We start from the raw sequence: 15,070 nt of genomic DNA, 5'->3' as shown, positions 1-15,070 counted from the left end.
GAGCCTGGTGGGCTGCAGTCCATGGGGTCCTAAGAGTCGGACAGGACTGAACGACTTCACTTTCACTTTTTACTCTCATGCATTGGAGAAGGAAATGGTCACCCACTCCAGTGTTTTTGCCTGGAGAATCCCAGGGACAGGGCAGCCTGGTGGGCTGCCGTCTGTGGGGTCACACAGAGTTGGACACGACTGACGCAAATTAGCAGCAGCAGCAGCAGCAGTAAAATTTGTATGGATTTACAAAAAAGTGATGGAGAAGGTTAAAGAAGGATTTTGAGGAATGAGAAAATGTTTATAAGAGGGCTAATGTAAGAACATATGGAAAATAAAGTTCTGTGATGGCCTCTAGACTAGTTAGATCTGGGTTTGAACTTCAGTTTGGTGATTATGGTGCCTTAAGAAGATTACCTTAAACTCTGAATCTTAGGCTCTTTATCTAAAAATGGAGACAAGAATGTACACGCAAGAGTGATATTGGAGGATCAGATGAGATAATGTATGCTAATTTGACTTTATTTTGCTTAGTGGTGCTAATAAATGCTAATCTTAGTGCTAATCTCTACACCTGAGTTTACTGAGGAAAAGAGAAAAGTAATTTTTCTATGCAACCACAATGACCAGCAAATAGAACAAAATTTTATTTTAAAAAATCCTAAACACTTTAGATACAGAACTATTATTACCTATATACAAGGAACATAATAAACATATACATAATTTGTAACAACATATTACATATCTTGGAACAATCTTATCAGGCAACAAGTAGGACTTATATGAAAGAAAAAAGAATATTTGGAGGCCTTAGACTAACACAGGGCTTCCCTGATAGCTCAGTTGGTAAAGAATCTGCCTGCAGTGCAGGAGATCCTGGTTCAATTCCTGGGTCAGGAAGATCTGCTGGAGAAGGGATAGGCTATCCATTCCAGTATTCTTGGGCTTCCCTGGTGGTTCAGCTGGTAAAGAATCTGTCTGAAAATAAAGAGACCTGGGTTCCATCCCTGGGTCAGGAAGATCCCCTGGAGAAGGGAAAGCCTACCCACTCCAGTATTCTGGCCTGGAGAATCCCATGGGCTGTATAGTCAATGGGGTCACACAGAGTTTGACAAGACTGAGTGGCTTTCATGAACACTTTCAGTCTACCACAAAGGGCTCAGTTATCAAATCAGACTCAAAAGAATCAGAGATTGACCCAGTGTAAAACTTCACTAAAAATTTAAAGATACATGTATTTGTGAAACACAGAAGCATAAAGTGTGAGATTATAACACAGCTCCCCAGAAAAGTTGTGATTCATGTCTACAACTCATGCTTTAGCTTGTCTTGGCAATTTGCACAAGTTAACCACTCATAAACAGATTTTGAATTTTGTATGACTGAACATTTTAGGCTATATATAATATTGAATTGTTGCTAGTTTTGCTACATAAATATAATGATGAGGATTATTTTCTACTGTTGACTAAAAAGACGCACAGTGTGAGAGTTGCAAGTTAATTTTATTTGGGGCAAAATGAGGACTTCAGTCTGGGAGACAGCACCTCTGCTAGCTCTGAGAGACTGCTCCAAAAAGGTTGTAGGGGGAGGTTGATATACAAGATTTTGGTGAAATGGGAGTTCAGTGCAATCAAAAGATTTTCTGCTAGTCACGAGGAGCTGATGACACCATGAAGGGACTTAATATTTTTCTAGATATGAAGAGACACAAGGATAGGGGTCGTTAAATCAGTTCCTGAAAATATCCAACTACCTGAAGACCCATCCCAGCAGTTTCCCTGGATCACAGAGCTCCTCACTGTCCACCCTGAATTCCCCTCAGAGGGTGATGAAGGTTGAAGTTTGCGGCAGCACAGGGTTTAATCACCACAGAGGCAGATGGCAAATGCCCCTGTTGTCATTCAGCCGCTGGCAAATGTTCTTGGCAAGTGCTCGTTTGTAGTTGACACTACCGTTTCCCAGAGAGCACAAGACATAACTTAGTCACTCAGTCAGTCATTGTATATGACCATCTATTTGTTCCTGTTGCTTTTGGTGGTTTGCTATCTGCTGGTTTTCTTCTGGGCTTCCATCATGGCTCAGCTGGTAATGAACTTGCCTGAAACTTCAGGAGACAGAAGAGACTCTGGTTCAATCCCTGGGTCAGGATGATCCCCTGGAGAAGGAAATGGCAACCCACTCCAGTATCCTTTCCTGGAAAATCCCATAGAGAGAGGAGCCCTAGGGGGCTACCGTCCATCAGATTGCAGAGTCAGACATGGCTAAGTGCAAACACAAGCACGCAAGCTGGTAGCAGGTATGACTTCCAGGTTGGCTTCAAATGGCTTAAATATCATTGAGGACTATTCTGAATCCTTTGGCTGCCACTTCCCTGGTGGCGTAGGCGTTAAGGAGTCTGCCTACAATGCAGGAGACCCAGGTTCGATCCCTGGATTGGGAAGATCCCCCTGGAGAAGGAAATGGCAACACATTCCAGTATTCTTGCCTGAAAATTCCCATGGATGGAAGAGCCTGGCAGACTGTGGTCCTTGGGGCCACAAAGAAATGGACAGGACGGAGAGACTTCACTTTCTTTGGCCGGCTTGAGATTTTCAATGTAAAGGCAGGAATTCCAGGAAACCCTTGCCTTGGGCAAATATGATGAACTTGAGCCAGAAGAATACTGGGTCAATGGGGACTCACTTTCTAAATTTCCCCGGCAGACTTCAGTCCACAGACCACTCTTCTTTAGAACATAAGAACTTTATTCCATTGGCATTTGAAAATCATAGCTGGGGGAAGGAAAGCTGTCAGTTGTTTTATGTATGAATCTCAAACATTGCTGAGCTTTACTGTACTTACTATTTATAGACGTAACTAGGGATAGAGTATTAAACAGAGTTCTAGGTTTCTGTGGATAGGATGAATGAGGTTCTGTGAAAATGGTAGAAGGGGAAATAAATTTTGACTCTCAGTCTTATCAACCCTAAATTATGGTGCAGTATCTTTCTGTATCTGTCAGACAAGTAAGTTTTGCTATTAAGCATTAATGTTCTGTGAACTTTGGATCGCAAAAAGCTCTTTCCAGCTCTACTGGAAAGTGGATATGAGTGATTAGACAAATTATGCAAACTCTTTAAGCTGAAATTTCCTTGTCCCATAAATGGGGGATAATATTTATTTAACTTAGTTAATGTTAATGATAACTATGTATATCATGTTTAATAGAGTAGCCAGTACCTTTAAAAAGACTCAAATATAAGTTAGATGTTAATGTGATGATTGTTATTGTTATTCTACATGATGCTTATTTTATATTTAACTTTAAAAAAGTCTCATGTTTATAAGTAGAGGTGACTAATCTGTGATCATTTGGATCTTCATCTTCTCCTGCTCTTTTTTTTTTTTCTTAAGGATGACAATATTTGTTAGATTGGTTTTCCTTAGGTTTTTTAGTTACCTCTTAATTGGAAGGCTACAGTCCATGGGGTTGCAAAGAGTCAGACACGACTGAGCGACTTCACCTTCATCTTAATTGGAAAGCTTGGAGCTGGAAGGATAAATGGGAAAATGGTCATTCATTCACACATCTCTTGGGGACTTAAAAGTATATCATCCAGTAACACACGAATAAGTTAGGGTGGCTGCTTCCAAGATGTGCATAATTTACAAGTTGGAAACAGAAGTTTTTTAAAAAGTACTTTTATCATTGGTGAAAAAAAAGTTGCTGGAAAACAACCATGCGAAAATAAAGAAAGTGTGGTAACCATTGTGTTAAAATATTTTTCTAAGTATATGTACCTAATTTATTATGGAAGATGTTTTAATCACTTGGGACAGTCATAACATCTATAATCAACTTCTAGAAAATATTTTATATATGGTGATTTTGAGTGATAATTTTGAGACTTAGAGTGATGTGTTTAATTGCATTACTAATGACCAGAGAAAAACAGTCACTGAGAAGGAATATATTATTAAAATGCAATGTTATCTTGGAACAGTGCATTTCTACTCTTGACAATAAAGAGTTCACATCAGTAATGTTTTATACAACAAAAATATTATGCTTCCCTGTTTAGAATACGTGCTAAAGACACAGAAGAAAGCAAACCTCCGCAACCCGATGATTCTCACAACATAGCTATCCATGTTAAGAAAGCACGCGGTGGGCGCACGTTATACGGACCAAAAAAGTATGAAGAGACGGTAGTGCAATTCATGGCTATTTTAAAGAAACTGTAAGTATTTTAAATATGTTGCTTATGGTAGTTGAATAATTCTTTTGAATAACTTTTTAAAAATCATTATTTATTCCTATTCAACATGGATAGTCTATTGGATAGGAACAAATCACTACTCTTGCCTCCATCTCCTAAAACCCAGGGAGAGGTGATTGAGGGTCCCCTTGGGGTGTATTAGTCATATTTGCTAACATCATAAATCTTATCATGACTCCATTAATCACATTGCAGTGGGTCTAAATGCTTTATGTAATTTAAACAAAAATAATGCAACTGAAACCTGTTTAATTGATGGATATGTTGTGGTATCTATAGCCCTCTATTTATCTTTAGCTGAACCACGAGCAGATCCATGGACTACTTGAGTAATGCCATTTAATACATTTTTAAAAATAACTACGTTATACTCTAAAATTTTTTACTTTGTCATACTTGAAATTTTAACAAATTGATTTTGAGTAAGAGTAGCCTCTTTTTAAAGAAATGCAAACATGCCTGACAAGATTAAGAATACTAGGTATTGATAACAGAGCACTTTGGCTTAATCATATTATGATGTCTTAACTTATACTTAAGTTCAGCAGCTCTGAGTAAACAATGTTAGATGGGAGGAAGGAAAAAAGAGGTTGAGACATTAAAATGGTTGGAAAGGTCATATATGGGGGATGTCACCAGAAAGGAAGGGTTTAAACAAGTAGAGGACATTGTAATTGTGAAGTGTGTACAGAGAATAGACAATGGGAGGGAGAGGTGAGAGAGAAAAGAGAATTACAAATCTTTCTGTTAAGTTTTGTATTTTGAGGCATATCAGGTTAAATACAACCTTACACGTGTTAGTTAGATTTTGGGTTGTAAGCAACGGAAACTGGCTGGTTAATTAAAACAAACAAACTAGAAGGAATGGGGAAAGGGGAAACTTGTGGAGAAATATTGGATAGCTCCCAAAATAGAGAAAGAAGTATTTGACTCTTCTGGGTGTATAACATTGGACTCAGTCAGCTACAACTATTTTTGATTGGGGGTTATTAGGCTCACACTTTAGTTTCAGAGAAGAGGAGTCAGACTGTTGATTGTTGCAGTTTGCCTTCATATTCATATCTTGGATAAAGGCCGATGGGGATCACACACGTTAATTTACAGTTGTACTGAATTTACATTCAATTGGTAAGAGATAGGATTTCAAAAGAGAAAATATCAATGTCTCAGAAAGAGAGGGAAATGGATCATGAATAAACAATATTAAAAGCAATGAATTAAACATGATGAAAGTTTTATAAGTAATTTTGACTGTATTTTTCACTTATTAATGAATTCAGTATATACTTTTGAATCCCTATAGTTTCTGCAAATATTCTTAATTTTGGGACAGCAGTGGTGAATACAATATTTTTGCCCTCATGGGGAGCTTATATTCTAATGTAAGAGGGATAATACACACACACACACACACACACACACTATATGTATGTATATGTATATATTATGTTAGTGATAGATACTAGAAACTAATGCTGAATAGGTGTATAGGGGATGATGGGAATGATTAGAGAAGTCATATAATTTAATGAAATGAGAGTGCTAGTGAATCAGATATCTTGGAGAAGTTCATTTCAAGGAGAGGAAACACAAGTGCTGGAGCCAGGGATGACACGTGTTTTGTAAATTGGGAAAAAAAAAAATCAGCAAGCAGGCCAGTGTTGTGGAAGTACATCGGTAAGGGAAAGAATGGGTAGCAGTGAGTCTTCAGAGTTGGCTGAAGCAGATCATTGCTTTGGATCTTGCAGGCTACGGTAGGTTTTCAATCTTGGTGTGACAGGCAAAATGGGAGTGACATTGTTTTTATTTACATGGTAATGTGTCATGTATGGAGAGTCCACTGTGGGTACCAGGAGGAGATTTGGGATGACCTGTCAGAAGGCTATATGGAACTGGTCTAGGTGTGAGATAACTGTGGTCTGAATTCTGTTTTTAGGGAGTTCAGTTTGACATGTATCAATAGAACTTAGCGTTTAAAAATACATGAGCTGAACAGTTTTCAATTGATATTCCTGGAAGCACATTAGGTTATTAGCTCAACCTGACCCCCAACAAAGATAATGCCGGGCAATTCATCTCCTGCTCTCACTTGTTTCTATTTGATGACATCGCCTATAACACCACCGGCTTTAAAAACAGAATTATGGATTTCTTTGGTAAACATAATTGATTTCTTTATAAATGGCTAATTTCTGGAAAACAAGTGATGTATATATGTAACTGTGGGGGTTGTAGAAAGGATAGGAGAGGAGACAAACTGATAAATGAGCTGTGAAAAGCAGTTCAAGATCCTCTGAGAAAACTTGGCCCAAATGATTTTTCTCCTACTTTCTCCAATTAAAGATGTTTCCTTTGAGGGAAGGAGGCATCTGAAGATCATTATGTTTCAGTGGAGCAGTGATGCAAAGCCGCTTCTCAGGAATGACTCAGAGAAATTGGTCCCTGAAAAGACATGAGGGTTTGTGTTTTTTAGATTCAGGCTGCTTAAAATCCAAATGCAATATGGTTCTTACAGTACTGTTTGCTAGTGAAATGGGGTATAAGAGGAGGAAATGTAATCTCAAAGTATATTTTAGGGTTACATGCTGATGAGAGAAATAAACTTTGTGGGTTATTAATTCTGTTAAAAATGCAAAGTTGGGTTAAAATCTAAGTGGAATTGGAAAGGCCCTCTTCTTTACATTAAAAAAAAGTCTTTATTGCGAAGAGTTGACTCATTGGAAAAGACCCTGATGCTGGGAGGGATTGAGGGCAGGAGGAGAAGGGGACAACAGAGGATGAGATGGATGGGTGGCATCACCGACTCGATGGACATAAGTTTGGGTAAACTCTGGGAGTTGGTGATGGACAGGGAGGCTGGCGTGCTGCGATTCATGGGGTCACAAAGAGTTGGACACGACTGAGCGACTGAACTGAACAAAACTGACTGGAAGCTAAAAGGAAACATAAGTTAACAAAGAATGATGCAAATGCTAAATGGAATTTAGATTCTGACAGAAACAGTTTATAAGAATTGTTTATAAGAATGGAAATTGTAAAAGAGAGCTGTTTTTGTTAAAAGAGATGAGTTAGCCAAGGACAGAAACTAAAACCTCCTTGACAGTAGATTGATAGCATAGAAGAGTAAGGCACTTTCTTGGCCCACCAATGACAATGGGAGTTGAATTTACATTTGGGGTGCAGGAATCACAAATGCCTGACTTCAGAGTGAAAAGGAATATGTCCTGACTTGCACTCCACTAGTAATTAGTTGCTTAGTTCCTGCTGCTGCTGCTGCTAAGTCACTTCAGTCGTGTCTGACTCTGTGCGACCCCATAGATGGCAGCCCACAAGGCTCCCCCATCCCTGGGATTCTCTAGGCAAGAACACTGGAGTGGGTTGCCATTTCCTTCTCCAATGCATGAAAGTGAAAAGTGAAAGTGAAGTCACTCAGTCGTGTCCGACTAAGTAGTGTCCAATTACTTTGCGCCCCTGTGGACTGTAGCCTGTCAGTCTCCTGTCCATGGGATTGCCAAGGCAAGTAATGAGTTATATGATCTCGGGCAACTTTCTACCTCTTGATACATAATTCACTAATCTCTAAAATGGGTACAACTGTTAATGTCATAGGATCATTGTTGTCAAAAAGCCTAAATGAAGTTAAAAAATGTAAAGCCCTATGAATATTATTAGTCCATCACAGGTCTTTGCACAAGTCAATCTCCCCTTTCCAAAGGAATCTTCCATGTTATGATAAGAATTTTTTATAGAAGACTTTGCTATATACTTCCTATAGCTGAAGTACAAAGAGGTTTCTAGTATTGCAGAATAACAGTGATCACATATATATTTTTTAATTTAAGAAGGAATATGCAGATTTCTCTTAGTTTGTGAATAAATCTACTGTGCTGTGCTTAATCATTCACTCATGTCCAACTCTTTGTGACCCCATGTAGCCCACCAGGCTCCTCTGTCCATGGGGATTCTCTGGGCAAAAATACTGGAGTGGGTAGCTCTCTTCCAGGGGATCTCCCCAACCCAGGGATCAAACCCAGGTCTCCTGCATTGTAAGAGGATTCTTTACTATCTGAGCCACCAAGGAAGCCCAAGAATATGGAGTGGATAGCCTATCCCTTCTCCAGGGGATCTTCCTGACCCAGGTATTAAACTAGGGTCTCCTGCATTGCAGGGGAATTCTCTACCAGCTGAAGTACCAGGGAAACCCTTGTGAATAAGTAATTGCCATTAATTATTTATTATGTATTTATATTAATTTACAAAGGTGCCAGTGATATTTTTATACTAGAGTTTCAGAAGCCACTAGTTGGTCACAAATTAACTAATGTTTAAGAAAATGATATCTTTGTATCATTCTCTTATTGTTTGGAAATGAGTAAACGCTCTCCTTACTTATTTCTAGTCAGATTTTTTTTTTTTTTCCTTCACTGTGTAGCTATGTCTTAGTCCCTTTGTGTTGCTATAACAAAAAACCCATAGACTGGATGGCTTAAATAACAGAAGTTTATTTGTCGCAGTCATTTTGGGAGGCTGGGAGGTCTGAGATCAAGGAGCCTGCAGATTCCTTGGGAGGGGCGGGGCCCCTTCCCGCGTCATCGGTGGCCATCTTCTGGCTCTGTGCTCACGCGGCCAAAGTGGAGAGAGGTCCCAGAGTGTCTTCTGAGATACAGTGCCCAGTGTGTGGAGCGGGGTGGGAGAGTGGTTCCCTGAACCACTCAACTCAGTTGAACAATTCAACTCAGTTGTGATGCTACCTACTCAGAGACAGCACCAGGTTTCATAGGTTTGGGGTTCAGATCTGCAAAACTACTGTCTTTTCTCCAACTCATTCTCCCCTTCCAGACAGCAGTTGAAAGCTTGTGCTTCTGACTGACCTACCACAGATTAGAGGTTGCCACAACCCTTCCGTGGACTTCAGATGCTGCTCACAAGTCTAGATTGTTGCCTGTACTTCTGACCAACTGACTGTAAATCACAGGCCCCATGGCCCCTTCCTTAGGTTCAATTAATTTGCTAGAGCAGATCAAAGAACTCAGAGGAACATTTTTCTTACTAGATCACTAGTTTATTATAAAAAAATATAACTCAGGAACAGTCAGAAGGAAGAGATGCATAGGACAAGGTGTGTGGAAAGGGATGTGGAGCTTACATGCATTCTTGGAGCGGGAGTGAGTGAAAGTTGCTCAGTTGTGTCTGACTTTGCCACCCCACTGACTGTAGCCCACCAGGCTCCTCTGTCCATGAACTCTCCAGGACAGAATACTGGAGTGGGTAGCCATTTCCTTATCCAGGGGATCTTTCCAACCCAGGGGTTGAACCCACGTTTCCTGCATTGGCATGAGGACTCTTTATACTGTGCTACATAGGAAGCTCAAAGAAAGACATTATACATATTATTAATATTATCGTTTAATAATACACATACTGCTGCTAAGTCGCTTTGGTCATGTCTGACTCTGTGCGACCCCATAGATGGCAGCCCACTAGGCTCCTCTGTCCCTGGGATTCTCCAGGCAAGAACACTGGAGTGGGTTGCCATTTCCTTCTCCAATGCATGAAAGTGAAAAGTGAAAGTAAAGTCGCTCAGTGGTGTCTGACTCTTAGTGACCCCATGAACTACAGCCTACCAGGCTCCTCCGTCCATGGGATTTTCCAGGCAAGAGTACTGGAATAGGTTGTCATTGCCTTCTCCAATGCACATACTATTATTATATAATACAGTTAATTAATATATATTAAATATTTTTATTGAAGTATAAGTTAGTTACAATAAAATGTATATTTTAACACATTCAATTTGATGCATCTTGACACATGTATACATCTATGAAACCATCATCACTGTATAAATTTGGTATGTCTTGACATGTATATATGTATGAAACCATCACCACAATCAAGATAAAGAACATATTCATCATTCATAAGAGTTTCCCTGTGCACCTTTGTAATCCTTTTCTTTTACTCAAACTTATACCCCATTCCCTTTCCCTACGCAGCCACTCATTAGCTTTCTGCCACTATAGCTTGTTTTCCAGAATTATGCATACATGGAATCATACAACATATTTCGTATTTTAGTCTGGTTGTCTCACTGAACACAGGGATTCTGGAGAGTCATTCATGTTGTTTTGCATACCAGTAGCTCATTTCTTTTTTTCTTGCGTGGTAATACATGATAATATGCAACCATTTCTACCTATTCATCTGTTTATAGACATTTGGTTTGTTTTTAGTTTTTGTCTATTGTATTTATAAAGCTGCTATGAACATTCAAGTACAAGTCTGGACATTTGCCTTCATTTCTGTTATGTAAAAACCTAGAAACGGAGAAACTTCAGATCAGTTTATTTCAGTTCAGTCACTCAGTCGTGTCCAACTCTTTGTGACCCCATGAACCTCAGCGTGCCAGGCCTCCCTGTTCATCACCAACTCCCGGAGTTCACCCAAACCCATGTCCATGGAGTTGGTGATGCCATCCAAGCATCTCATCCTCTGTCGTCCCCTTCTCCTCCCAGTCTAAATCTTTCCCAGCATCAGAAGCTTTTCCAATGAGTCAGTTCTTAGGGTCAGGTGGCCAAAGTATTGGAGTTTCAGCTCCAGCATCAGTCCTTCCAATGAACACCCAGGACTGATCTCCTTTAGGATGGACTGGTTGGTCCTCCTTGCAGTCCAAGGGACTCTCAAGAGTCTTCTCCAACACCACAGTTCAAAAGCATCAATTCTTCTGTGCTCAGATTTCTTTATAGTCCAACTCTCACATCCATACATGGCCACTGGAAAAACCATAGCCTTGACTAGACGAACCATTGTTGACAAAGTAGTGTCTCTGCTTTTGAATATGCTCTCTAGGTTGGTCATAGCTTTCCTTCCAAGGAGTAAGCATCTTTTAATTTCATAGCTGCAACCATCTGCAGTGATTTTGGAGCCCCTCAAAATAAAGTCAGCCACTGTTTCCACTGTTTCCCCATCTATTTCCCATGAAGTGATGGGACCAGATGCCGTGATTGTAGTTTTCTTAATGTTGAGCTTTTAGCTAACATTTTTACTCTCCTCCTTCACTTTCAAGAGGCTCTTTAGTTCTCCTTCACTTTCTGCCATAAGGGTGGTGTCATCTGCATATCTGAGGTTATTTATATTTCTCCCGGCAATCTTGATTCCAGCTTGTGCTTCCTCCAGCCCACCGTTTCTCATGATGTACTCTGCATAGAAGTTAAATAAGCAAGGCTGACAGTATACAGCCTTGACGTACTCCTTTTGCTATTTGGAACCAGTCTGTTGTTCCATGTCCAGTTCTAACTGTTGCTTCCTGACCTGCATACAGGTTTTTCAAGAGGCAGGTCAGGAGGTCTGGTATTCCCTTTTGTTTCAGAATTTCCACAGTTTCTTGTGATCCACACAGTTGGAGGCTTTGGCATAGTCAATAAAGCAGAAATAGATGTTTTTTTCTGGAACTCTGTTGATTTTTTGATGATCCAGCAGATGTTGGCCATTTGATCTCTGGTTCCTCTGCCTTTTCGGAAACCAGCTTGAACATCTGGAAGTTCACGGTTCACATATTGCTGAAGCCTGGCTTGGACAATTTTGAGCATTACTTTACTAGCATGTGAGATGAGTGCAATTGTGTGGTCGTTTGAGCATTCCTTGGCATTGGCTTTCTTTGGGATTGTGGAGAAGGAAATGGCAACACACTCCGGTATTCTTGCCTGGAGAATCCCATGGTCGGAGGAGCCTGGTAGGCTACAGTCCACGGGGTCGCAGAGTCGGACACGATTGAGCGATTTCACTTTCACTTTCTTTCGGATTGGAATGAAAACTGGCCTTTTCCAGTCCTGTGGCCACTGCTGAGTTTTCCAAATTTGCTGGCATATTGAGTGCAGCCCTTTCACACTGTCATCTTTCAGGATTTGAAATAGCTCAACTGGAATTCCATCACCTCCACTAGCTTTGTTCGTATGATGCTTTCTAATGCCCACTTGACTTCATATTCCAGGATGTCTGGCTCTAGGTGAGTGATCACACCATCATAATTATCTAGGTCATGAAGATCTTTTTTGTACAGTTCTTTTGGTATTCTTGCCACCTCTTCTTAATATCTTCTGCTTCTGTTAGGTCCCTACCATTTCAGTGCTTTATTGTGCCCATCTTTGCATGAAATGTTACCTTGGTATCTTTGATTTTCTTGAAGAGATTTCTAGTCTTTCCCATTCTGTTGTTTCCCTCTATTTTTTTTCATTGATCGCTGAGGAAGGCTTTCTTACCTTTCCTTGCTATTCTTTGGAACTCTGCATTCAAATGAGTATATCTTTCCTTTTCTCTTTTGCTTTTCACTTCCCTTCTTTTCACAGCTATTTGTAAGGCCTCCTAGGTAAGTATATGTTGAACTTTTAAGAAATTGCCAAACTCTTCCAAAAGTCTTGTACTGCAAACATTGCACTGTTAGTTTATGAGTGTTCTATTTCTTTTGCATTCTTGTCAAATCTTGATTTTATCATTTTAAAATATTTAGTTATTCTAATAGGTTTATAGTGCCATATCATGATTTTAAATTTATCCTCTCTACTAACTAATGATGTTTAATGTATTTGTCATTCATATATGTTCTTTGATGAAATACTTGTGCATATATTTTGCACAATTTAAAAGTGAAAACTCAATTTTAAAAGAGGGAAATATTTACTCAAATATTGAAGGTAATTTTTATATTCTAAACATATTAAAACATATATCAGATATACACCTAGTAAATGTTTTCTTAGTCTTTAGCTTATCTTTTTCACTTGCTAAAGTTTCAAAAAGTAGAGATGCTTAATTTTTATTAAATCCAGTTTAATCGTTTTTCTTTTATGAATCACGCTTTCGATATTGTATATGGGAAATTTTGCCCTACTAAAAATCTTGAAGGATTGATTGTATGTTTTCTTTCACCAGTTTTATAGTTTTAGGTTTTGCATTTAAGTCTGTTATTCATTTTGAGTTAATTTTTGCAAATGGTATAAAGTGTTACTAGAAGTTTGGTTGCTTTTTATTTATTTATTTGTTTGTTTTGCTCATTGATATCCATTTATTGAAAATGAAACTCTTTCTGGATTGCGATGCCTTTGTAGTTTTGGTGGAAATTGTCTATTCATGCACAAGTGGTTTTACTTATGGAATTTCTATTTTGTCGATGTATGTCTATCTTAATTTACTTAATTTACATGTGAGGATTACTGTAGTTTTTTGATATGTCCTAAAATCAGATGGGTTTCCCAATTGGCAATGGTGGTAAGGAGCCCACTTGTCAATGCAGGAGATATAAGACATGTGGGTTTGATCCCTGGGTGCGAAAGATCCCCTGGAGGAGGGCATGGCAACCTACTCCTATGTTCTTGTGTGAAGAATCCCATGGACAGAGGAGCCTGGCGGGCTACAGTCCATGGGGTCACTCAGAGTTGGACACGACTGAAGGAACTTAGCATGCATGCCTGTAAAACCAGGTAGTGTGATTTCTTCCGCCTTGTTGCTCTTTTGGATAATCTTCAGTCTTTTGTGTATTCAGATGAATGTTCAGAATCAGTTTGTAAGTTGCTAAAAAAGAAAAGACTACTTGGAATTTTACATATTTATTGCAATTTTCATTTGCTTTTTAATTTTATGTTTGTTTTAGGTAACAGAACTTATTGAATCTTCCTAGGTTTTAAAAAGAATCTAGCTGTAGAACTCATTTCAAAATAAACTTTGTACAGATAAATAATGTGTTAAAATCATAACAATTTTGACCGAGAGATGGTTGGATCTGGAAAACTTTCTACTCTGTGTATAAATCCTATAAATCAATATTATTAAGACTTTGAAAGAAACTTTTTCTTTTTTTTAAGTTAGATTTACCCAGTTTTAACCTTTCATCTCTTCATTTTTTTTTCTGCCTGAAGTATACCGTTTAATATTTTCCTAGTGTGTCTTCTGATGGAAAATTCTTTCAAGTTTCGTTTCTTAGAAAAATGACTTTATTTATTCTTCATTTTTTGGAGACTTTTCGCTGAAAATAGAATGTGAAATTGGCAGTTATTTTATGACTTTTTGGCTTTGTTTCAACCACAAAGTCAGCTATCTGTCTTGTTGTTACTCCTTTGTTCCTCCTTTGAAAGTAATAAGACTTTTTTTTTTCTGGCTATTTCTAAGATTTTTCTGTTTGTATTTGGTTTTTAAAACTTAAAAGTTTTAAAATCTTGCTTTTATTTTCCTAGTCACCAATTCTCTTTTGCTCATTCATGGAGCTCTTAATTTCAGTTACTTCATTTGTCATTTCTAAAAACTTCAGTGGACTATTTTTTATAGTTTGCAGTTCTTTGCCAAAATCTTCATATTATCGTTTGAGTTCTTGGACATTTCAATCATAATATTGATTATGATGCAAATTGGTCACATTTTAAGTTTACTATACACTTGGGCTAGCTATTGTTTTATTGATGTCTAGTCTTGTGCCAAATTCATCTGAATTAAAACTAACTTTAGCTTTATGATATGTGCTGATATCTAGTAAGACAATTTCTTACTAATTTGTTAATTAATTACATATACAAAGTAGTATCTTTCTCATTCAGGAACATGGTGTATATTTTGCATTTTTTAAGTTGTCTTTTGTGACTCTTAGTAGAGTTTCATAGAGATTCTATATTTTTTAAGGGGGTCATTTCCTAGTTCTCATATCTTTTTTGTGAATATTGTAATTGCATTACTTTCTTATTGCATTTTTTTCAAGACCAGTCTCAAAAAAATTAATGGGCACAGTTCAAGAAGGACTTTTTCCTTTTAGATCTATTGAAGTATAATTG

General features: G+C 38.4%; 1 protein-coding gene across 1 annotated transcript in view; it reads left to right on the top strand.

The window, feature by feature from the left end:
* CNBD1 (cyclic nucleotide binding domain containing 1) overlaps positions 1 to 15,070 on the top strand; it is a 494,615-nt gene that overhangs the window by 67,670 nt on the left and 411,875 nt on the right. Inside the window, exon 4 of the mRNA XM_027973294.2 lies at positions 4,059 to 4,217. Within this exon, the coding sequence (XP_027829095.2) occupies positions 4,059 to 4,217 (159 nt within the window). The remainder of the gene's footprint in view (positions 1 to 4,058; positions 4,218 to 15,070) is intronic.

This window comes from Ovis aries, chromosome 9, assembly GCF_016772045.2.
Source record: "Ovis aries strain OAR_USU_Benz2616 breed Rambouillet chromosome 9, ARS-UI_Ramb_v3.0, whole genome shotgun sequence".
NCBI lineage: Eukaryota > Metazoa > Chordata > Mammalia > Artiodactyla > Bovidae > Ovis > Ovis aries.
This window is presented reverse-complemented; position numbering and strand designations above follow the sequence as displayed.